We start from the raw sequence: 25,133 nt of genomic DNA on the forward strand, positions 1-25,133 counted from the left end.
GTTACTTTTTGTATGCATTTGTACCTTAGACAATTTGTCACATCCTTAATTTGCTACGTGTTAACCTGCTAGCTCCTGGATAAAAGAGTGTTTTAGTAAACACTGCTGTAACAGTACGTGAATGAGAGTTCACAAATGTATAAATGGAGAGTGGACATAGGACTAGTGTGACAGGTTGAGCAAAAGATTAAAAGCTAAGGAAATCCAGATGTTAAAAGTATTGCTAATTTCTAGGCTATCAAAAGATTTTTGCCATATGGAATAAATGAATAGTGGTAGCAACTGGCAGGAAATTTTCCCCACTTATTTATTGGTGGTTAGCCCTTATGTCTGAATCTTTTCTCTAGTTTGATACTAAGTGAGATATAATTTTTTTTATATTTACATATGCGTATTGCACTCCGTTTTATTATTAGGCGATCAAGGAGCAGATCACGGAGGAGATCACATTCTAAGTCGAGGAGTAGGCGACGATCCAAAAGTCCAAGACGGAGAAGATCTCATTCCAGGGAAAGAGGTAGAAGGTCAAGGAGCACATCAAAAACCAGGTATAGCAGACTTTTAACATTGAGTGAGGAGACAAATTTCAGAACTTCTAAGACCCCAAACACTGTGCTACTTCATGATAAAAGAGGTGGGGACAGAAGGTAGTGCTAGACTGGGGAAGAAACTAATTGAAATTTTAGGAGTTTGTTTTCTTGTCCTCCCTTGTATACTGAATCTTCAGCTATAAGCTGAAAGCCTAGGTAAAATTTCTTAGTAGGTATAAATTCTTAGGCATCCTGCTACCTTCTTCCTTTTCTCTCAGCCACTGCTAAGGATTCCTCATGGTATGCCAGAGAATTTAAGGCAGACAACCATGCCTTGTTCACTTTTTATTTCTCTTTATAAGCGACTTAACAAACATTTATTAAGATCACTGTATGCTACACAGGAGTCCTGGTGATGCAGTGGTTAAGCAATCGACTGCTAACCAGAAGGTCAGTGGTTCAAACCTACCAGACACTCCATGGGAGAAAGATGTGGCAGTCTGCTTCTGTAAAGATTTGCAGCCTTGGAAACCCTATGGGGCAGTTCTACTCTGTTTTATAGGGTCGCTATGAGTCAGAATTGACATGACAGCAGTTGGTTTGGATTTTGTGTGCTACACTCGAGCCATTCAAGAGGGCCTTTTATCCCAAGGTTTGGGACAACTAGAAAGTTAAGTGAGTATTTCTAAAAATTTGAAACACACCTTCATAATTTACTTCAACTTAACATTCAGTAACCAGTCTTTTGATATAAGTCCGAAATCTTTTAAATTAGTATACTTTGTCTGTTTTTTTAGTGGCCTGGGAACTTTGTCTTTTGAGCAGTGCCTAAATTTTTATTCTTTCCTAATTATTTACAGTTGTCACACACATGCAGTTTAACAGTGCATATTTTCTTTAGCAGTTATCCTTTGTCTCTTTCTTTCTAATATCTTAATTTTCTAGAGGCAGCTCTGTACTTTTATATTAGCTTGTCCATTTATTTATTAATTAAATTATGTGGTTAAAATAATAAGTATAGCTGGGGCCCAATAAAATTTATTCTTGGCAAGCGTATAACTCAACTGATGGCAACAGAGGTACTCTGATAGCTTTGCTCTGTGAGTATTTAGCCTATAATGGGGTTTTTAGTCCTTACGATTTGCATTTGGAAATCATCAGTTAATCTGACAAACAAGGTTGTCTGTCATGTTGTTGTGTGCTTTTGAGTCAAACAGAGGAATTAGGCATTCCTTCCCTCATTCTGTGTGCTAGGAGAGAGGTGAGTGTAGTTATAGGGGAAGGACCGTTGTTACATGACTTGCCACTTAACTAATGTTTGGGACAGACTTAATTGAGAAGTGACTGCAGTATTCTGATAGATTTGACTGGACTCAGTGGTGACGTGGTTTCAGACAGAGAATGGTGTTTATAAAAGTTAGCATACCCCTGAAACCGTGGCTCCTGGATGCTCTGTTAACCCGGAACTAAAACCATTCCCAAAGTCTGCTCTTCAAAGATTAGACTGGACTATAAATTATAAAATGATACTCGTGAAGAGTATGCTTTTCGGTTTAAGCAGATGCACAAGACCAAATGGGCGGCTCCTGTCTGGAGGCAAGATGAGAAGGTAAGGACAGGAACTGACTGAATGGACACAAACCCGGGGTGGAAAAGGGGGAGTGTGCTGTCACAATGTGGGGATTGCAACTAATGTCACATAACAATGTGTATAAATTTTTGTATGAGAAATTGAGCTGTAAACTTTCATCTAAAGCACAATTTAAAAAAAAAACAAAAACAAATGTTAACATGAATTCTTGAAATAGCAAGTGTTTTGATGTAGGGAGTGCCAGGAAGTGAGGTCAGAAAAGGAAATAAGATCACAGGAGTCCTTGTAGTTGATAGTAAGAAGTTTGCACTTGATCTGGGAAGCAAGTGGAATGGCATTGAAAAGTGATAAATAGGGAAATATTTTCGGGTCTGTACTTTGAAAGCTTCTGACAGGGTTCAGAATGAATTTGTAGAAGACACGACTGAGGCCCATTAAAGGGCTATTGTGGTAAGCTAGGAGTTAGATGATAAATACTTAATGAATGAAGAGAGAGTATGGAGCAGGATGACGAGAGAAGGGAGGGGATGGAGTGGAGAACATGGGGTAGAGGTTTAGCTTAGAACAACAAAAAGGTCCTAAAATTATAGAATAGTTGAGGATAGATGGGTGTATATGTTTATGGATGTAAGGGACTTCTCATTCAACTAATATACATTGATTACCTACTTACTGCCTAAGGTCTTGGGGAAGATGGTAATCTTGGGAAAATGCTCTGGGTAGTAAGAGTAATTTTACAGGAATCTAAAAAGATTTAGAGTTCAGGTTTGGTCGTAGTATCAGTCCATTATGATGGAATATTTTTCTAATAACATTGAATAGTCTAGAATATGTAGCAGCAAATAAAAGGTAAAAGGTTGGCCTGGTTAACTTGGGATGTTTACTTTGGAAGAATAATTAGAAGGGTGATACTGATGAGTAATTTTGACAGTGGTGGTTTGGGAAACTGGTAATCAGTTGAGAGAGAAAAAAGAGTGTTCAAGGTCTAGAGACAATTCCTAAACCTATTGATGTTCACCACCTAACGTACCAAGAAACTGGCCACCATCATAATTCTTTTCTGATTTCATAGTCTACTTTACAAGGGGAAGTTTTATGTGGAATACTAGGAAAATAGAACTTTTAAAGTCATATACCACAAATATTCCTCTTGTGCTTAATGGTTTCTGTCAGAATAACATTAGATGTCACTTTGAGGACTAAGGTGTGCCTTGCCCAAGCCACGGTGTTTTCAGTCGCCTCATAATGTGTGCAAAAGCGTGAACAATGTCACGGTGTTGGCAAAGAATATTGAATATACTATGGACTAGCAGAAGAACAAACAAGTCAGTCTTGGAAGAAGTACAGCTAGAGTGCTCCTTGGAAACAAGGATGGAGAGACTTTGTCTCACATACTTTGGACATGTTATCAGGAGGGACCAGTCCCTGGAGAAGGACATCCTGCTTGGTGAAGTAGAGGGTCAGCGAAGAAGAGGAAGACCCTCAACGAGATGGAGTGACACATTGGCTGCAACAGTGGACTCAAACAAAACAACAATTATGAGGATGGCACAGGACCAGGCAGTGTTCTGTTGTGTCACTATGAGTCGGAATCAACTTGATGGCACCTAACAACAAACAGCATGCCTCTTGCATTGTTATTTCTAAACCATTTGTGTCAGAATAACATTAGTGTTCTCAAGTATAAAACTAGATCTAATTCTACTTTTGTTTTTATTTGTAGTGCTACATAAGTTTACATTATCTGAGTCTTTTAATTCATTCATAAGTTGTGTTCATTTATTAGAGACAAAAAGAAAGAAGACAAAGAAAAGAAACGTTCCAAAACACCACCAAAAAGTTATAGCACAGCCAGACGTTCTAGAAGTGCAAGCAGGTAAGGTGGCATCATGCATTCTCTACATTTTTTTTTAAACTTTGCAAGAATATCGATAGCCTGTGAATATGAAGTGTTTTCCAGAACATAGATACATAATTCAGTGTTGAAAGAAGTTAGTCTTTGCCGTTACATTGAATGTTGTTTTAAAGGCAATTTGTAAAGAGTAACCCGAGGCTCATCTCTCTTTTTACTTAGTATTTTATGGTGTAGAGGGTATTTGAAACAACATGGAATTCAACCGAGGTCAGTTTCTATTTTTGCTATATGCGTTCCACATCCTGTTTTTTTCCTATTCTAACAGTTAAGTTTTAGTGGCTAAAGCATACTGAATTGTTGCATTAAATTGGTTTTATTATAGTAAGTTGTATTTAACATATCCATGTTAATATTCAGAATAATTTTTCTTTACCATATTGTGGTTTATTGATATATTAATGGGAGGCAATTCATGTTTTGGTTTGTGTCATTGTTAGATTAGAATTTCTATTTTTAATCTGTCATACTGAAATTAAAACAATGTTGCAAACATTACTCCACAGAAAAAATATTTCTACACTTAACATGAAATTCATAGTATTAGTAAAGGCTTAACTCCATTTTCTTTTGATCTTATTTATACATGTTTGGCTGCAGTGTTTATTAATCTAGCTTGGTTAAATTCACTAGGAGGCTCAAACCATATGTAAAAATTAACTCAAAATGGATGAAAGTCCTAAATGTGAGAGCTAAAACTATAGAACTCTTAGAAGAAAACATAGGAATAAATCTTCATGATTTGGCAATAGTTTCCTAGATATGACACCAAAACACAAGCAACAAAGGAAAAATTAAAAAAAAAACAAAACAGGTAGATTGGACTTTATCAAAATTAAGAACTTTTTGCTTCAAAGTACATTATCTAGAAATTGAAAAGACACAGAGTGATAAAAAATACTTGTAAATTATGTATCTAATAAGGGACCTAGAATATATAAAGAACTGTTAAAATAATAGAAAGACAGCCCAATTAAAAAATGGGCAAAGGATCTGAATAGACATTTCACCACAGCTACACAAATGGCAAAAAAGCACTTGAAAAGACACTCAGCATCATTAGTCATCTAAGAAATGCAAAATGAGATACCACTTCACACCCACAAGGAATTCAGACACATAGTAAGTGTTAAGTGAGTGTGTGGAGAAATGGAACCCTCATACACTGCTGATGGAAATATAAAATGGTGCAGCCGCTTTTGAAAACAGTCTGGAAGTTCCTCAAAAAATTAAACTTACCATATGACCCAGCAATTCTACTCCTAGGAATATGCCCGGCAAAAATTAAAACATGTCCACACAAAACTTGTATGCAAATATCGGTAGCAGCATTATTCCGAATAGCCAGAAAGTCATAAACAACCCAGATTTCCATCAACTGATATGCAGATAAATAAAATATGGTACATCCATGCAATGGAGTATTATTTGGCAATAAAATGGAATGAAGTACCAATATATGCTACCACATGGGTGAACATTGAAAACATACTAAGTGAAAAGGAAGCCAGGCACAAAAGACTGTGGTATATGATTCCATTTATATGAAATATCCAGAATAAGCAAATCTATAGATAGAAAGTAGATTAGTTGGTTGCCTGGGTTTGGGGTATGTGTGGGGGGTGAGAGGGTGGAGGGATTAGAGGGTGATAGCTAAAATGCACAGGGTTTCTTTTTGGGATGATGAAATTGTCCTAAAATTGGTTGTGGTGATGTTTGCACAACCTGAATATATTAAAAGCCATTAAAGTGCACCACTGAAATGGGTGAATTATATAGTGTGTGAATTATACCATACAGTAAAGGTGTTGGGGGTGGGGAGATCACCAGGAGAAATGTTTTAAGTAAGTATATAAGAAATAAAGGGAGTCCAAGTATAAATACTGAACAGAATACCAAACAATGTCTGAGGGATAGATGGCCAAAGGGCATGAAAGGTGGAAATGCAAGATGCATTTTTTTTAACATTAAAAACTGTAGTCATTTTCATGCCTGTTGCTTTAAAGTACTTATTTATATGAGCATGTGAGCCTGCTGGATTATTGGCTCATTCTGAGTTTAAGGCATGTTTTCTGAGTTTTTGTGGAATAACTACTGTGTGTTTGTAGTTGTGATACAATCTTTGGAGAGGTATGGAAGTAGAGTATAAAACATCTCTTCCCTCTAGGGTATTTGCAGCATTAGTTACACAAAACAGCAAAAAGTATAAGATTACAATGTTGACAAACTTAATAAATGTTGTTAGGTGCTAATGTTTCTAGGACAGGAGGTCAGACAGCTGCAGGAGTAGAAGAAAGCTTCATTTGGAAACTGGGCAACGGAAAGTACATGGGCATATGTGTATAGGGTTTTATTTACTGGATTTGATTTGTTCTGCACCTAAATAATGGTCATTTTGCAAGTCCTATAAGAACTTCTGAGAATAGTGACAAAGCAAGATACAAAACAAAAAGATGCATAATTTAAAGATAAGAGGAAAGGCTTGTAGCTCTTAAAACTAATTGCTTATAGCATGACTGGTGCGGGGATTTGCTAGAGTATAGGGAGTCAGTTTTGTTTCTACCTTAACACTAACTCTAGTTCTCTGTATTTTACCTAATGATTAAAAAGTTATTTTTTGGATATCTCATTAGCAAATGCCTTCCATGTCACAAAATTACTAAGTTATCCTGTATCTGTTCTGGCCACTAAATGTTTGAATCTAAAACCAGCTTCTTAAATAAGAATATACTTCAAGCTGTTTTTTCCTCTTGCATTAGAGGGAGCTTTTGTTAATCAGTTTGCTCTCAAGTTTAATATTTCTAATGTCTTGATATCTCAGTATTTCTAATGTCCTGATGTCATAACGTTTTTAAGAAAAATAGCTGGAATTGTTTTTTTAAGGGCAGTAAAGGAAAGGAACACCATGCCTAGTGGTTTGTAGTTGCTTCTTCATTATATATTTTGATTCTTAGCTCAGAGCAATATTGTGAAAACAAGTCTTTCATTATCAGAATTAGAATGTTGTAGGAGTTCCATGTGGTGCTTCTTTACCATGTTATGTATCTGCATTTTAGAGATAATGCTGTATTTTAAAGCCCAGTTTGCTCATCTGTGATTTTAGAGAGAGGAGACGAAGAAGAAGCAGGAGTGGAACAAGGTCTCCTAAGAAGCCCAGGTCTCCTAAAAGAAAATTGTCTCGCTCACCATCACCTAGGAGGTAAGAACATTAACCATTCAGATCTATCCTTCCATTATTCAGAAGTTGTTGGTTTATATTTTCAATACTGCCCTGTACTTTATCTTTCTTTTCAGGAATTAAAATGGTTAAGAATATATTGACACATTACCTTTATAATTTGAGACACTGCTAATAAAAACTTTTAGGATTACACAAGTTACGATCTTGCCTATATTTCTTGAGCACCCCTTGTAGCTTTATTGTCCATTGTTTAGAAATTTAATCTTTGCTGACCTACTTACAGCATGTGAACTTAGGGCAAGCTCTCCATCTAAACAAGTTAAAACTTATTTCTACACTTTAGAATGAAACTTTCTGAGAAATTTCTTTAAAGCGTCTTTTTTTTTGAGAACATTTTACTGTCCTCCTAGACATAAAAAGGAGAAGAAGAAAGACAAAGACAAAGAGAGAAGTAGAGATGAAAGAGAACGCTCAACAAGCAAGAAGAAGAAGAGTAAAGATAAGGAAAAAGACCGGGAAAGAAAATCAGAGAGTGATAAAGATGTGAAAGTATGTTTACAAACTAACATATTTTGGTATTTCGGGTGAGTTAGTACTTTTAAGAAGTGATTTTTCTTTGAAGAAGTTTACGTTGTTTATTCTCCTTGGCAAAGCAGGTTACACGAGATTACGATGAAGAGGAACAGGGGTATGACAGCGAGAAAGAGAAAAAAGAAGAAAAGAAACCAACAGAAGCAGGTTCCCCTAAAACAAAGGAATGTTCTGTGGAAAAGGGAACTGGTGATTCATTAAGAGAATCCAAAGTGAATGGGGATGATCATCATGAAGAAGACATGGATATGAGTGACTGAGTATTGCCTCTACAGGAATCCAACTGTGTACATGCATCAGTGTCATTCCTTTGTGTGATTTCTTAATGCTGTATTTGTTCATCTCAAATCTAGATGTATACAGCTCTGAGTTATAAATGGTTATATAAAGCTCCTGATATTGATATTAGTTATTTACATCAAAAGCTTTTAGAAAATGGTACATGGGTAACCAGTTCTTGTTATGGTGAAATCTGATGGAGTAAACAAGCAGTCTTACTATTCTGGTGCTGCTTCATAACAAAAGTGAAAAGCTGCATGCATTACAGCAGGCATGGATTGTTTATGTTGTATGATCTCCTTTATTAAGTAAGTTCACTTATAGTATTTCTAGAATTTGATTCATTGCCGTAATAGAGCCATGTAGGGAACGCACTGATTGCATGTTATTTGTGGCAGGAATATCCTAAATGTCATTAAAATCCTTCAACATGATGGATCTACTTATGGTCTTGTTTGTTGACATGACAAATTAACATTCTTATAGTTACATCTGAAAATGAACATTTGAAATAGATAATCCTTTTAAGCCTTGTGGCTGAATTTTTGTGGCTTTTGTTTAACTTTGAAAGGTTATAAATGCACTAACCTTTTTTGATGGCTAATTAGGCTTTAATTACAGAAACAGAAAATTTCAAATAAAACATTTTTGGCAGTGAGTGATGAAGAGTTGTATACTTTTCCATAAAATGTTTGTTTTTTTTTCCCCTGAAATAATTTATTCCACATCAACATCAGTGAAAGCTCTCTGCCTATTCTTAGTCCATCTGTAGAAGAAAGTTACATCTTGTCCTCATTTTCACTTCTCCACTTTTATTGTTTTAAGCTCAATGTTGGAAAAAGGGTAGTGCATTTTAAATTGACCTTCATATGCTTTTAAAATAAGACAAATGGACTTGATAATGTACTTTTTATTTGATCTCAAGTTGTATAAAACCAATAAATTTGTGTTACCGTTACTGCAGTAGTAATCTTATGCACAGTGATTCCATGTTATATGCAAAGTAGGCGACTGTTTTCTTAGTTACAGGAGTTTCAAGCTTCACTTTTGTGCAGTAAAAACAAAAGTAGGCTACAGTCTGTGCCATGTTGATGTACAGTTTCTGAAATTGTTTTACAAGACTTTGATAATAAAACCCTTAAACTTATGTTCATGTTTCTGTAAAACTACTTGTATTTATTTACGCTACTGAATGTATGACATTTACCTCATTCTTCTTTCCCCTTTCTACCCACGTTTAAATATGGTAGCAAGATGAAATCCATCACTATACTGATGAGTTGCTATCAAAATCGTCAAAGTTGATTTCATTTCTATCTTAAAACAGTTTTTCTCAGTGCAATTTTATATTTTGGGTGTGGGAATGGGGTTGAATGAAGTGATAAACTTTAGGATAAACAAATGACCCCACCTATACCTAGTAAATTTATATTTTTATTGAAGTATAAATGCTTTTTCTGGAATAGTATTGAAGCTGTCAATGGTATGTATCTACTGTAAAGTACTGAATAGTATATTCATTTATTAAATGAGTAGTGTTTGGATACTTGGGATTAAGGGAAAATGAGACTTGGAACTTGTAGCCTTTCTCCAAGTTTGAGTACAGTTCTTTAACTTTTAAAATTGAAATGCCATATAGAAAAGCAGCAGTGTTTTTACAGTTTATAGTAACTTTTCAGAGATTTTATCAAAAGGAATTTCGTCTATATAGTAGAAGAAGTTACAGTAACGGTCCTAATAATCACTGCATTTTATAAATGAAGTTGAACACCAATGACATTTATTTGAACTTAAGCTTTTTTAGTAGATAAAAGGTTGAACCATATAACATTGCCGTTTTTGTAAGTCAGATATATTGGCAATTTCATGTGGTTAAACCTAATATTAGTCTATTCTCTCGCTTGTAACCTCTGACTACAAGTATACTTTTTAAGAAGAACTGAAAAACTGGTTGTAAAATAGTCCACTGACTTAAGATGCTGCAGTGAAGGGAATCTATACTTTGGATATTTTCAGTGAGCACAAAGGTAGGGCTGCACTGGGACACAAGCCTTAACACATAACCAGTTGAAATCAAGTTAACACTGCCTGCACAATGAGTTTTGTTCTGTATTTGGTAGTAAAAATGATAAAAAATAAAAGTGGTTTTGTTAGAAAAATGTTTGCCCTATTTATTTGCTTAAATGCTTCAGGAATGAATGAGAGGTAGGCTATGTAACAAGCCTTTTTAAATTGGAAGTTAAGAGTTAAGTTAGGGCTTTAATTAGAGCTGAGAGACCTGTTCAGTTCCCTATCTGTAAAATGGAAGTGATATCAAGTTTGCAATTTGGTAGTTAGGAAAAAAAAAAGTTAACCAATGCCTGGATCAATAAACAGTAGCTACTATTTGATTGTGGGGCTTTTTAAAACAATTTAGGTTGAGGTAATGTTAAAAGCACTAAGGTAAATTGTGTATTAGGCTTTGAGAAGGCTATGTTGCCCTTTAACATTTTTGTGAAGGTTTTTTTGGAGAATAAGCTTCCTACTAGTAATTACATGTATATGGAAGTAGAAACATGGAAAAGTAAGCACTTGGGAGGAGAGAGAGAAATGAGGCTACCATTAGAAAAGTAAAAACATTTTAACCTGGAAGTTGCACCTTATAACAAGTGGGTCATGTGGGCATCATATAGCCTGCGTAATCACGCAATATCACTTTCCTCAGTTGAGCAGCAGATGAAGTGTTCAGGGTCCATTGTCTCTGAAGACTGATAATATTTCTCTCTTTAAACTGGAATTGAGATTTCTGTTCCTCAGTCTACCTCAAATCTAGCTAATGTATATCCCTACCCTATTTAAAAATTTAATCGTGTATCTAGTTTTTACTTAACTAAGTGTAGATACAATGGAATTGCTAGTGGTACTAACAGCATCCAGAGTTATGTCCACTACTAAGGCTTTATTAGCAGGTGTAGTTACTGTTTTCTAAATGAGGCTAATTTCTGAAGTTGTAAATGTGTACTCTAGTTCACCGTTTTATTTTTATTCCCATTTACATTTTATGTCACAGTATACGTGAAATTTAGTTAGACATTACGTAGCAGAGTAACTTAGATGTTGACCATGCTATTTCTTTACCATTGAGGATATACTTAATAAGGTGTTTTGTTGAACATGTTAACTAGCAGTGTAAGACAATTCACAGAGAACAGATCTGAACTAAACCTTTTAAAATAACCAGTAAGTGTCCTTACAAAAATAGGCAAAGTGACACAATTCTTTTCAAAACTGTCTCATTTTTTTTATTTTCCCAGTGCCCAGCCACTAAAATTGTAGTATCATGATGGCTCTTTTTTTTTTTTAAAGCTAGTTAGCTAAAAGTTTTGTTTTTGTTTACTAAAATCTAGGGTCACAAAATAAATTGAATGTTCCAAAGGATATTTAATATTACTGTTCAGTTATCCCAAGGTGTAATTTTTTAAAGAATTTTTCTGCCTAATATCCTAAGTAAATCAGATGAACTTTCTGCAGAAACATGTTAATTTTGATACACTAAATGTAAAATTTTTTCCATTCACAGTGAACAAGCTGACAAACTTAGGTTTGCTTAAGTGCCAAGTTTTGGAAAACAAATGTAGATTAACGTCTTTCAGCAAAATTAGTATTCAGTCAGGTTTCATCACAGAAGCAGAATCACTAGGAGAGATTGTTAAAGAGATCTTAATTGTAGGAGCTGGTTAAACTGCATCTGAAGCTGGAACTTGAAGTCCACAGGCAGTCAGGAAGGGAAGATGTATGATTGGTGGGAGAGAACAATAAGCTGGAACCACGGCAAGAGGTGGAGCCCACAAGGATGGACTGAAACCTTGGTGAGGTCTTGGTGCTTTCTGATCTTTTTGGCCAGGGAACTCTTCGACACACAGCCCAAAGGTCTGAGAAGCTGAAGGAGGTTCCAGGGAAAGGAGGAATGATTGCAGGCCCAGCTGCTTCCTCATCCCAATGAGGTGAGCCAGCACATAAGCCACAAAATGGTTTCTCCATCACTCTGCCTTCCAAGACTCCTACAACACCTGTATTCATTATTTCCCTTTAAAACGTCCCACCTAGTCACTGTTCCCCTTATTTAGTGACCAAGAACTCTTAATTATGGCAGGTACAGGTAAATTAGTGGTGGGGTTTCTTTTCTGTTACACAAAGTTTCTACTTTAATTTTCATCTGCAAAACGTGATCAAAACCAGCACTGACAAGTACCTTTCTTGAAAACCCTTAACAGATTTTGCTTTAATATTTTTAGGTGCTGCTGTGGCAAAAGTGAGTAATTCTATGTGCCGTAGGTGCCAATGTGGCTAAAAACACTTTTCTAAAATGAGCTATAACAATTTTTTAAAGCTTGCTTATCACTGGTTGTTAGTTGCCATCAATTCCAACTCATGGCTACCCCATGTGTGCAAAGTAGAACTGCGCTCCGCAGGGTTTTCAGTGACTGATTTTTTTAAAGTAGATCACCAGGCCTTTCTTCCAAGGCACCTCAGGGTAAACTCAAACTGTCAACCTTTCAGTTAATGGCCAAGCACATTTGCACCACCCAGGAACTCTGAGCAAAGGGATATACCCCTTAATTCAGTACTTAAAAGTATTTATTACTCCATTACTTTCATTACCTCAAAACAGGGTCTTTGTCTGCTATAGACTTAGCAAAACTAGACAGCAGACCTTTCTTGAAAAGCCTTAACAGATTTTGCTTTAATATTTAAATATTTAATATCTAAACAGTCATTCACCACCTTCCCACAAGGTGTGTAATAATAAATTATGAGTAACATTATGGAAACTCACTTTTAATTGCATGAGTGCGATTCAATAACCAGTTCAAAGCTGGAGAGGAAAGCTAGTTTTTCAGCTTCCATCAGCTATAAGTGTGATGGATTTTGAAATATATCAATTTCCAGACCATCATATGTACTAATGTTCACCATAACTGGGCATCTGCTTTATGCTTCCCTTTTATAAAGTTTGACAGTTCTCTGTATGTGACCGTCTACAGAAAGAGGCAACTTCTGTCTAGAGAAACAGTGTTCTTGAAGACAGGAATATCTTCTTTTTGATCCCTTACTGGTGGCAGGAATATTTACCATTTCTAAATGGCCATTAAAGGTGACCATCTTATGATCCCCCCAGTTTAAACAGTTTTTTCAATCACAAATGGAAGATATAGAATGATCTACACTATAAAATCTAGATTTTCATGTAAGATTACCAAAATACATGGTCATTCGATCTGTTCATTTGAAGCACACGATACAGCTTCATTCATTAACTGGATTAAAAGGCACATTTTGAAATATGTAATGTTGTGAAAAGTTTATTTGCATTAATTATCTCCTTATATTCACCATAATAAGAGATACTGACATTTGCTTGTCCTTTGTGATCAGAGAAAAGACATTTTGGAATGGATAATCTGTTTCTACTATTCTTTAAGAAAGAAAAGGTATTAAAATCCAAGTGCAAAAGTTTTCAGTAGTCTTCCTATCTCCAGTGCACCCCAGCAAAGTCAATAAATCCCAAGCTGCAATTAACCATGTTTTTTCTCCTCTAGGTGTCAGCACTTATATGAAAAAATCTGCAGTATATTCCAGAAATTTAGTCCTCTATTACCACAAAAGGAGCCTAAGAGCAACAGTGATCATTGTCTTTCAGTGTCTCAAACTTCACAGAACCACTGAAAAGATAATTCAGTCTGTAACTCACTTGATCTAATAACTATTCCCAAAATAATAGGGATCAACTTTCTATTCAATAAACCTGGTCAGAGTTTACCAACTCTTCCTCAAATTTAGGTGTCTGAATTTTTAATTATGATTATTTTCCTTCATTATAAAATGCATTTGATAAAATGTCAACGTATACAAATGTAGCATGCATCAGCATGGATTATGCAACTTTAAAGATGTTTATTATTTATTATTAAACTAATTGTTATATTTGAAGATACTTTGTATCTTTTAATAAATCATCTCTTAATAAAGGTCTCTAAACCATTTCAAATTATCTAAAATCCTGGGAAAAGTTTAAACTACTGGTCACTCTAAAAAATTTGACAGATGCATTCTGACAATTCATCAGGATACATTTTTAAAAAATTACTTTAACTAAGCTCTTTAATACAACATGACACGTAATGACTGTTAAACATTATTCTCCCTATTTTCATTCTTGGACCTTCAAACCATACTGGAATAAATATGAAATATTTTAAGTGCAAAATTAGTAATGCATGATTTTAACACTTGGAGACAATTAAAATTAATAAATATTTACCTGTGATTTAAAAAAATAAACGATAGGAATTGTTAATCTTGTGTAGGTTTCTGGAATTTAACTTGTAACAAATATATTCTGTTAGCATATAAAATGTTTTTTACCTTATTTTGAAAGCATTAAATATGTAGGGATGTCCAAAATATGTGGGTTGTTTTTTTTTAAAATTGATACCAATGCATCCATAGTCCAGTATATACAAAATAATAAGACTGATGTGCACTTATTAAGAAGCAAGTTTAAAAATTTGGGATTTTTTTAAAGTGCTATCATTGGAAGATAAATATTTTTAAGCATGCTAACCATACCTTATCATGAACATGAAACAAGGATTTTTAAACTCAAGTTTAGGAAAAAAAAAAAAAAGAGAGGTTCTATGAAAGGAAGATTAGTAACAAATATTTTCCACTGAAGAAAGAATTCAGGTAAAAACAAATAGCACCACAATGAATTGCACTAAGGTGCTAAAGGAGGTACCTTATTCCCTGCAGAGTGAACACTCCTTCTGAAATGTATTGCAATGTATAAATGCAATTGTTTAATGGTTACCATTTGGTTCATTCATCTACAGAAAACTGCATTCCTTCTAGTTCATTATATTGAACAAACATTCAAATTACTGAACTATACATAATGTTACATAGTTTATATTTTATGAAAACAAAGCTTGAAGGAATATTTATAAATGTCACCTTCAATATAAGATGACAAGTTTAAAAGAACTTCGTATCTCTTAAGACATTTAATTTATGTTAATGGTCCAGGAGTGTTTTATATATAGATATATATATATATTTTTATATGCATATATATTTCGACAAGAAGTGTAAAAATTTTTAAAAACAAATCACAGCACTCATAGCTGTTTTACATGAGAAGATATTAGGGTCATTAAGGTGTCAAACTATTACACTTACAATATGTATATTTTTAAAAAGACTGAAAATGGCACATCAAGAAATGCTGAAATTCTTATTAGATGCCCATTTCATTATATCATATGACTGACGTATCAATTCAATGTGTAAATTCCCTTTTCTCCGCTGAAAGCGTTTATCCCTTTCTGGGGTCTCTATATTCTCTTGCTTTCCTTGGTAAGAGACATCATTTTCCAGGTCAGTTAAAGATCAGGAAAGCGGCTCGGATCTTCCTTGTAGTCATCAGGTATAGTGAAGATGGAGCCATCAAATTCATCATAGCGAAACTCCTGGAAAGTCACAGTGGCTGTGATCGTGGGAAACACAGGTATATCTACAGAAAGAGAACAATCATTGATAACATTGTAATATCAAATGTTTATTTATAGATTTTACTATTAGATATGCCAATACTCCTTAAAATATAACAAGGCATTACTCAAAGACCAGAACAATCCTAATATATGTCTAGTACTGAGTATGTGTGTTCTGGGGAAGGGTTTGGCTATAGATATGGAGGGAAAGACCTAGGTATCAAGAACGACATCAAAAACTCACAATTCCATTTCTTCCCAATCTTCAAAGTACAATGTCAGATTCCACAGTCTTTCTTCTTTTTCTTGGGTGGGAGGAGTGCAGCTACTTTTATACTTTCTACATTCTGACATCTTTTCTTCAGACTATAGTGTACAGATTATTCTGACTCTGAGCCATGCTCTATTTTCATTCTAATTAATCCAAATGAAATACATTAATCCTTTTTTTTATTTTAAAACAACACTAAAAACAATCCATCACCTAAATATGTAGGATAAAAACAGTATCATCAGAATTGGAGTAATGCCATACCACCACAGACTAACACAAATTACAAAACCTGAGTTCTAATTTGTACAAGTCATTTTCACATCTGTGTGCCTCAGGAATTTCATCTATAAGATAATGAAAATCTGAAGTTCCCTTAAAACTAATATGATTCTATGAAAGCTGAGTGCCTGCCTAGGATAAAGACACAGAGTAAATTAAGTCTATCTTTCTGTTACAATCCTACTTTTTATTGTAGAGAGCAATATTTCCATGTTTAAAAAAAAACAAACAAACTTAGACTCAAACACAGAAGTAAACGTAAGAATCACAGAATCCCCAGTTATTTCTGGGGTAGAAGTCATTCATTTGTGCCTCCTGTGTGTGGATGCTCTTCTAACCCAGGGGTCAGCAAACTATGGCTTTTTGCTGCCTGGCCTGTTTTTGTAAGAACTGTGAGCTAAGAATGGATTTCACACCTTTTAAATGGTTGGGGGAAAAAAGAGCCAAACAACAGTAATGTGGAAATTACATGAAATTCAAACTTTAATGTCCATAAATAAGAGTTTTATTGGAACACAAACATACCCATTTTACTTCTTGTCTATGTCTGTTTTCACTCTCCAACAGAAGAGTTGAGTACTTGTGACAGAAACCACATGTAAAAATATTTACTATCTGTCCCTTTCAGAAAAAGTGTATTTATTGATTCCTGTTCTAGGCAATAGATATGCATCATCAAACAAAAGAGATAAACTTCATGCACTTATGGAAATTACACTCTGGTTGGGAGAAAAAGATAACAAGTATAATATAATGGTGAAAGTATACAGAGAAAAATACAGCATGCGAGGGGGAATAGGGAGTTGCAGTGAGTTATTGAAAAGGACGGTCAAAGGAGAAACCCTGAATGAAATGACCTTTCAGCAAAGACCTGAGATAAGAGCAAATCATGCAGCTACCTAGAGGAAGAAAATTCCAAGTAGAGGGAATAACAAATACAAATGCCTTAAAAAGAGAGTGTCTGATTTGTTCTGGAAACAGGTAGGAGGCTAGTGTGGCTGCACCCGAATGAGTGAGGGAAAGATTAGCAAATGTCAGAGGCAGCCAGATCACGTGCGGTTGGGTCAAGAAAAAGATTTTGGCTTTTACTCTGGATTAGATAGAAAGCTAACGGAGGATTCTGAGCAGAGGAGTGACATATTTAACTTAAGTTTTATGAGATGTAATAAGAATAGAAAATAGAGTGACAAGTGTGGAAGGAGAAACATGCTCCAGAAGGTGCAGCCAGAAAGAAAACAAAACCAAGAAAGAACTCTATCAAAGAGGTCAGAGGAAATCTGAAGAAAAACTGCTATCACTCATTTAGACAATGAATCCCTCACCCCCACCCCCACCCCCACCCCCCAAAAGTCAAATCTTGAAAGATTAAGTAAGATAAAGACAGAAAAGTGTCCAGTATGTTTGCTGCTTTTGTTGGGTGCCACTGAATCGATTTCTGACTCATAGCAACCCTATGTGACAGAACAGAACTACCCCACAGGGTTTTCTTGGCTTGAATCTTTACGGGAGTAGTAGCTGTAATCTTTACAGGAGCAGTTCACCAAGTTTTTCTCCCACAGATCGGATGGGTGGGTTCAAATCAACCTTTCAGTTAGCAATTGAGTTAGCAGTCGAGTTCTTAACCCTTGCACCACAAAGATGCCTTATGAATATCAATAATAAACCTAAGAGTGGGAAGAGATAAAGAGAACCCGCAATGGGCTGTGGAGATGATTAAAATTTTTACTTTGAGGCAACCGTAGATTCACATGCAGTTGTAAGAAATGAGAGATCCCTTGTGCCCTTTGCCAACAGTTTCCCCCAATGGTAACATCTTGCAAATAAAATAGTACAGTATCAAAACCAGGATAATAACAATACAGACAAGATAAAGAACATTTCCATCGTACCAAGAATCCCTCATGCTAGCCTTTTATAGCCACACTCACTTCCCTCCTACCCCCATTCTCTTTGTAAACCTTGGCAACCACTAATCTGTTCTCCATTTCTATAGCTTTGTCATTATAAGAATTTGATATAAATGGAATTGTACAAAATGTAACCTTTGTTTTCTCACTCAGCATAATTCTCTGGAGATTCATTCAGGTTGTTACATGTATCAATAGTTCATTCCTTTTTACTACTAATTAGTATTCCATGGTATGAATGTGCAACCATTTGTTTAACTATTCACCTGTTGAAGGACACCTGAGTTGAATCCAGTTTGGTGCTATTACAAATAAAGCTGCTATGAAATGAATATTTGAGTACAGGTTTTTGTTTAACATATAATTTCATTTTTCTGGAATACATGCCTAAGAGTACAACTGCTTGATCATATATAGTGCACGTTTAGTTTTTAAGCAACTGTCAAACTTTTCCAGACTTGCTGTACCATTTTGCATTACACCAGCAATATATGAATGATCCAGTTTCTCCACAACCTCACCAACATTTGGTGTTGTCACTTTTATTTTAGTTATTCTGGTAGATGTCCAGTGATGTCCTGTGGTTTTAATTTGCATTTCCATAATGGTTAATGATACTGAACATTCTTCAAGTGCTTATTTGCTATCTGTATATCCTCTGTATATCTGTATATCAAAGACCAGATGAGTTGTGGGAGGACATCAGACAATGAAGAAAGCAGAAGTCATTAAAAAGACAAGAGAAAAAGAAAAGACCAAAATCGATGTCAGAATAGACTCTGAGACTTGCTCTTGAACACAGAGTAGCTAAAGCGAAGAACACAGAGTAGCTAAAGTGAGTAGAAGAAATGATGAAGTAAAAGAGCTGAACAAAAGATTTCACAGGGCAGTTTGAGAAGATAAAGTATTCTAATGAAATGTGCAAATACATGGAGTTAGAAAACCAAAAGGGAAGAATACACTCGGCACTTCTCAAGCTGACAGAACTGAAGAAAAACTTCAAACCTTGAGTTGCAATATTGAAGGATTCTATGGACAAAATATTGAACTACGCAGGAAGCATCAAAAGAAGATGGAAGGAATACACAGAGTCACTGGACCAAAAAGAACTGAGCAACATTCAACCATTTCAGGAGGCGGCATATGGTCAAGAATCGATGGTACTGAAGGAAGAAGTCCAAGCTGCACGGAAGGCCCTGGCGAGAAACAAAGCTCCAGGAATTGACAGAATACCAACTGAGATATTTCCACAAACAGATGCAGCACTGGAGGTGCTCAATGGTCTATGCCAAGAAATTTGGAAGACAGCTACTGGCCAACTGACTGGAAGAGATCCATATTTGTGTCCATTCCCAACAAAGGTGTTCCAACCGAATGCGGAAATTATCAAACAATACCATTAATATCACACGCAAGTAAAATTTTGTTGAAGATAATTCAAAAATGATCACAACAGTACATCGACAGGAAACTGCCAGAAACTCAAGTCGGATTCAGAAAAGAACGTGGAAAGAGGGATATCACTTGATGTCAGATGGATCATGGCTGAAAGCAGAGAATACCAGAAAGATGTCCGCCTGTGTTTTATTGACTATGCAAAGGCATTCGACTGTGTGGATCATAACAAATTATGGATAACATTGCAAACAAGAATTCCAGAATACTTAACTGTGCTCATGTGGAACACAGATCAAGAGGCAGTCGTTCAAACAGAACAAGAGGATACTGCGTGGTTTATTAAAATTAGGAAAGGTGTGCGTCAGGGTTGCATCCTTTCACCATATTTATTCAATCTGTATGTTGAGCAAATAATCTGAGAAACTGGACTATATGAAGAAGAACGCAGCATCAGGACTGGAGGAAGACTCATTAACAACCTGCGATATGCAGATGACACAACCTTGCTTACTGAAAGCAAAGAGGACTTGAAGCACTTACTGATGAAGATCAAAGACTACAGCCTTCACTATGGATTACACCTTGACATAAAGAAAACAAAAACCCTCACAACTGGACCAATAAGCAGCATCATGATAAATGGAGAAAAGATTGAAGTTGTCAAGGATTTCATTTTACTTGGATCCACAGTCAACACCCATGGAAACAGCAGTCAAGAAATCAAATGACGTATTGCATTAGGCAAATCTGCTGCAAAAGACCTTTTTAAAGTGTTAAAAAGCAAAGATGTCACTTTGAGGATTAAGGTGCGCCTGAACCAAGCCATGGTATTTTCAATCATCTAATATGCGTGCAAAAGCTGGACAATGAATAAGGAAGACAGAAGAAGAAACGATGCCTTTGAATTCTGGTGTTGGCAAAGAATATTGAATATACCATGGACTGCCAGAAGAACAAACAAATCTGTCTTGGAAGAAGTATAGCCAGAGTGTTCCTTGGAAGTGAGGATGGCAAGGCTTCGTCTCATGTACTTTGGATATGTTATCAAGAGGTACTACTCCTTGGAGAAGTACATCATGATAGGTAAGGTAGAGGGTCAGCAAAAAAGAAGACCCTCAACGAGATGGATTAACACAGTGGCTGTAACAATGGGCTCAAACGTAGCAACGATTGTGAGGATGGTGCAGGACCAGGCAATGTTTTGTTCCATCTCACATAGGGTCACTATGAATTGGAACCAACTTGATGGCACCTAACAACAATAATAACGTGAAGTGCCTCTTCATGTCTTTTGTCCATCTTCTAATTGGCTTGTTTGTTACTGTTGAATTTTAAGAGTTCTTTCTATATTCTAGATACTTGACATTTTTAGATACATGGTTTGAAAATATTTTCTCTGTGTAGCTTATGTTTTCATCCTGAGGTCTTTCACAGAGACAAGTGTTTTTAATTTTGCTGAAGTCAAATTTCTTGATTTTTCCTTTTATGGATAATGCTTTTGGTGTGAAATCTAAGAACTCTTTATATAAGCCCAAGATTATTCCCTATTTTTTTCTAATAGTTTTATAGTTTCACATTTTACATCTAAGTCCATGATCCATTTTGAGTTAACTTTTTTATAAGTTGTGAAGCTTAGATTGGGGTTCTTTTTTTTTTTTTTTTTTTGGCCAACTGCTCCAGCACCATTTGTTGAAAAGCCTATCATTGAATGGCTTTTGCACCTTTTTGTCTAAAATCAGCTGGACATATTTGTGTAGGCCCATTTCTGGGGTTCTGGTACACTGATCTATATGTCTATCTTTCTTGCTAACACCACAGTCTTGATTATAGTAGCTGTATAATAAATCTTGAAATCAAGTACACTGATTCCTCTCCATTCTTTTTTTTCAAAATTATTTTAGCTATTTTTTTCCTTTCAATATAAATTTTAAATTAATCTTGTCTATATCTATAAAAAATCTTGCCGGGATTTTGATAAGAAGTATATTAAACCCATGTATCAATTTGTGGATAACTGCCATTTTTATTATGTTGAATCTTCCAATTCATGAACATGATATTTCTCTCCATTTGTTTAGATCTTCTCTGATTTTTTATCAGTTTTGTGTGGTTTTCAGCATACAAACCCTGGTTATGTTTTGTTAGATTTATATCTATTTTCTTTTTTGTGTGAACAACTGTAAATGGTATTTAGTTTTAATTTTGGTGTCCACATGTTCAATAAAAGTATATAAAAATACAATCGATTTTTGTATTTAACTTGTATCCTCTGACCTTGCTAAACTCACTTATTAGTTTCTAGAAGGGTTTTTTTTTTTTTTTTTTTGTAGCATGTTTAGGATTTTCTACCTACAGACTCTCACATCATCTGCAAATTGTGGAAGTTTTATTTTCTTCCTTTCTGATCTGCATACCTTTTATTTCCTTTTCTTGCCTTACTGCACTGGCTAGAACTTCTAGAGCTGTGTTGAGTAAGAGTGCTGAGAGCTGACACCCTTGCTTTGTTCCCAATCTTAGGGGTAAGCATTTAGTCTTTCACCATTAAATATGTATTTACAGATGCTCTTTATCAATATGAGAAAGTTCCCCTCCATTCCTAAGTTTCTGAGACTTTTATTATAAAAGGATGTTGAATTTTGTCAAACGCTTTTCCTGCTTTGCCTCACATAATCATGTGATTTTTCTTCTGTAGTCTGTTAATAATGGTGTATCACACTGATTTTCAAATACTGACCTAAACTTATATCCCTGGACTAAACCACCCTTATAATGGTGTATTAATTCTTTGTATACATTGCTGATTTCTATTTGCTATTATTTTGTTAAGGACTTTGCATTTACATTCATGAGGGATGTTGGTCCGAAGTTTTCGTTTTTGGTACTGTTTTTGACTGGTTTTGGTATCAGGGTAACACTAGCTTCATAAAATAAATCAAGAGTGTTCCCTCCCCTCTTTCATTTTCTAGAAGAGATTGTATAGATTTTAAACATTTGGTAGTGTTCTCCAGTGAAACTATCTGGGCACAGAGATTTCTTTTTGGAGAGTTTTTAACTTATAAATTCAATTTCTTAATAGTTCTAGTACTATTCAAATTATCTATTTCATATTGAGGGAGTTGTAGTAGTTTATGTCTTTCAAGGAAGTGGTGCATTTTGTCTAAGTCATCAAATTCATGTGTGTAGAACTGTTTATGGTTTTCTCTAATTATCCTTTTGATGCCTGCAGGGTCTGTGTTGTTATCTTGTTTCATTCCTTATATGGGTAATCTTTGTTTTCCCTCTTTTTTTTATCAGTCTTACTAGAAGTTTGTCAATTTTACTGATTTATTCAAAGAACTAGCTCTTCATTTCACTGACTTTCTCTATTCTTTTTCTGATTTCAATTTCATTAATTTCTTTTTATTTCCTTCTGCTTGCTTTGGGTTTATTTTGCTCCTTTTGCTAGATTCTTGAGGTAGGAGTTTAAAGTATTGATTTAAGAGTATTCCTCTTTTATTAATGTATGCATTTAAGTGCTATAAATTTTCCTCTCAGCACTGCTTTAGCTAATTTCCACAAATTTTGATACGTTGTTCTTTTAGCTATCTAGCGCTGCTGTAACAGAAATACCACAAGTGGGTTGCTTTAATGAACAGAAATTTATTTTCTCACAGAAGTCTAGATGTCCGAATTCAGAGTGCCAGCACTAGGAGAAGGCTCCCTCTCTCTGTCTGCTTTGAGGGAAGGTCCTTCTTTTGTCAGCTTGTTCCTTGGCAATCATCTGGCATGTATCTTCCCCTCTCTTTGTGCTTGCCTGCTTAATCTGCTCTTTTATATCTCAAAGGAGATTGACTTAAAACACACCATACACTAATACTATGTATTTATTTATCTCCCCTACTAGAATGTAAATGCCAAGAGGGCAAGGGCTTTTGCTCAGTCTCCAGTCCCTATAAGAACATCTGGCACATAGCAAGCATATAACAAGCACTGATAAAATATTAGGCAGATGTTATGGATTGAACTGTGTCCCCCAAAAATATGTGCTGTAAATCCTGCTATACCTGTGGTTATAATCCCATCTGGGAATAGCGTTTTCTTTGTTATGTTAATGAGACAGTATTACTGTAGTGTGTGTCTTAAATCAATCTCTTTTGAGATATAAAAGAGCAGATTAAGTGAGCAAGCAGAGATGGGGGAAGATAGATGCCAAGCCACATGAAGATCACCAAGGAGCTAAGGAACAAGGACCTTCCACCAGAACCAACACAGAAAGCCTTCCTCTAGAGCTGGCACCTTGAATTCAGACTTCTAGCCTCCTAAACTATGAGAAAATAAATTCCTGTTCATTAAAGCCACTTACTTGTGGTCTGTCTGTTACCACGGCACTAGATAACTAAAGACAGTGGATGAATATCAGTATGGATGAATAGTGTTTAAGGACTGTCCTGAAGCTTATCTTACTGCTAAATCTAAACCAAAACACCTTTTAATATTCTCTAGCTCACAGTTCTCTAATATAAATTAGAAAGATATATATGTGCAAAAATGAGAGTTTACTGTTTCTAAAGAACATTGTTTAAAATGAAATTTAAGTTTAAACACTTAAGACTAAAAAATAAAATAAATGGACATTTCTTTATCCATGCATAATTATGGCGGATTCCAGCAACATTCCTACTATTCAGAAAGTCAAGCGTTTTCTGAAAATTACGGCTAAACTCTAATCTCCTGATTTCACATTAGAAACACTATCACAGTGCATCATTAGTTCACTCACACTCTCGTATTAGGTATTTTCATATTCCTTACATTTAATTAAAATCAAGTACAGTTAGTACTCTCTAAACCAAACCCAAACCCACTGCCATCGAGTCAATCCCAACTCATAGCGACTGTACAGGACAGAGCAGAACTGCCCCATAAGGTTGCCAAGACTGTAAATCTTCAGAGAAGCAGACTGCCACATGTTTCTTTTATATCTGGTGAGTTGGAACCACTGACCTTTCAGTTAGCAGGAGAGTGCTTTAGCCACTGTGCTACCAGGGCTCCTTAGTACTCTGATAGGGCAACTTATACATTTGACATGAGTATTAACGCATATAATTACAGAAAAACTTTACAAAAATGTAAGCAACTAGGAAATCTATTTTCCTTCAAAGCATATTTCTTATTAAACATGAATAAACAGCTCCATATTTCTAAGAGACTGAAAATACATCTAAATTGTCTTACCTAGTTTTACTGGAAAGCCTGGAGGAAGCTTCATCTGAACAAATTCTCTAAGCTTGTTAAAGTGCTTGAAGGGAGCTATTACTTCTAAAACATTCAATAATCTGAAAAACAGAGGAAAAATGTTTTCACAGTTTAAATTGATTTTTTTTGTGTCCTTATTTTATTTTTTAACTACATGTTTCAAACTTAGACAATATCACAGACTTTTAGCAACTGAGGATGAAGAAATGACACACTTCCTTCTTCCTTCCTTGATTTTTGTTGTTGTTGTTGTTACTCCTTTTACTATGTCAAGGTTTGTAACTTTTATATGTGATTGTGCAACCATAATTTCCATAGCTATTTGATTTTAGCTCTGTATTTAAATAGATTCAATGCTTATACTTGTCTTCTTGCGAAAGTCTACACAGTCCTGCTTTCTTTTATTAGACTCATCATTTGGTTG

General features: G+C 35.3%; 2 protein-coding genes across 19 annotated transcripts in view; one reads left to right on the forward strand and one right to left on the reverse strand.

The window, feature by feature from the left end:
- SRSF11 (serine and arginine rich splicing factor 11) overlaps window positions 1–10,243 on the forward strand; it is a 46,036-nt gene extending 35,793 nt beyond the window's left edge. For 4 of the 15 annotated variants that reach the window (XM_023731006.1, XM_023731021.1, XM_023731040.1 and 1 more), the window contains 7 exons: window positions 417–548; window positions 2,092–2,139; window positions 3,908–3,997; window positions 4,196–4,243; window positions 7,137–7,232; window positions 7,625–7,763; window positions 7,868–9,231. In XM_023731006.1, the coding sequence (XP_023586774.1) occupies window positions 417–548; window positions 2,092–2,139; window positions 3,908–3,997; window positions 4,196–4,243; window positions 7,137–7,232; window positions 7,625–7,763; window positions 7,868–8,065 (751 nt within the window). In that variant the 3' untranslated portion in view covers window positions 8,066–9,231. Of the gene's footprint in view, window positions 1–416; window positions 549–2,091; window positions 2,140–3,907; window positions 3,998–4,195; window positions 4,244–7,136; window positions 7,233–7,624; window positions 7,764–7,867 lie in introns of all 15 variants that reach the window. The other 11 variants (XM_023731024.1, XM_023731029.1, XM_023731030.1 and 8 more) reach the window with 5 other exon arrangements.
- A 4,493-nt stretch (window positions 10,244–14,736) lies between these two features.
- Window positions 14,737–25,133, reverse strand: part of ANKRD13C (ankyrin repeat domain 13C) — a 122,315-nt gene continuing 111,918 nt past the window's right edge. For 2 of the 4 annotated variants that reach the window (XM_023731000.1, XM_004369051.2), the window contains 2 exons: window positions 24,689–24,789; window positions 14,737–15,636 (listed from right to left, as the gene is read on the reverse strand). In XM_023731000.1, coding sequence (XP_023586768.1) covers window positions 15,506–15,636; window positions 24,689–24,789 — 232 coding nt within the window. In that variant the 3' untranslated portion in view covers window positions 14,737–15,505. Of the gene's footprint in view, window positions 15,637–15,676; window positions 16,031–24,688; window positions 24,790–25,133 lie in introns of those variants that run through there. The other 2 variants (XR_002824044.1, XM_023731002.1) reach the window with 2 other exon arrangements.

Source organism: Trichechus manatus, unplaced genomic scaffold (genome assembly GCF_000243295.1).
Source record: "Trichechus manatus latirostris isolate Lorelei unplaced genomic scaffold, TriManLat1.0 scaffold00003, whole genome shotgun sequence".
Taxonomy (NCBI): Eukaryota; Metazoa; Chordata; class Mammalia; order Sirenia; family Trichechidae; genus Trichechus; species Trichechus manatus.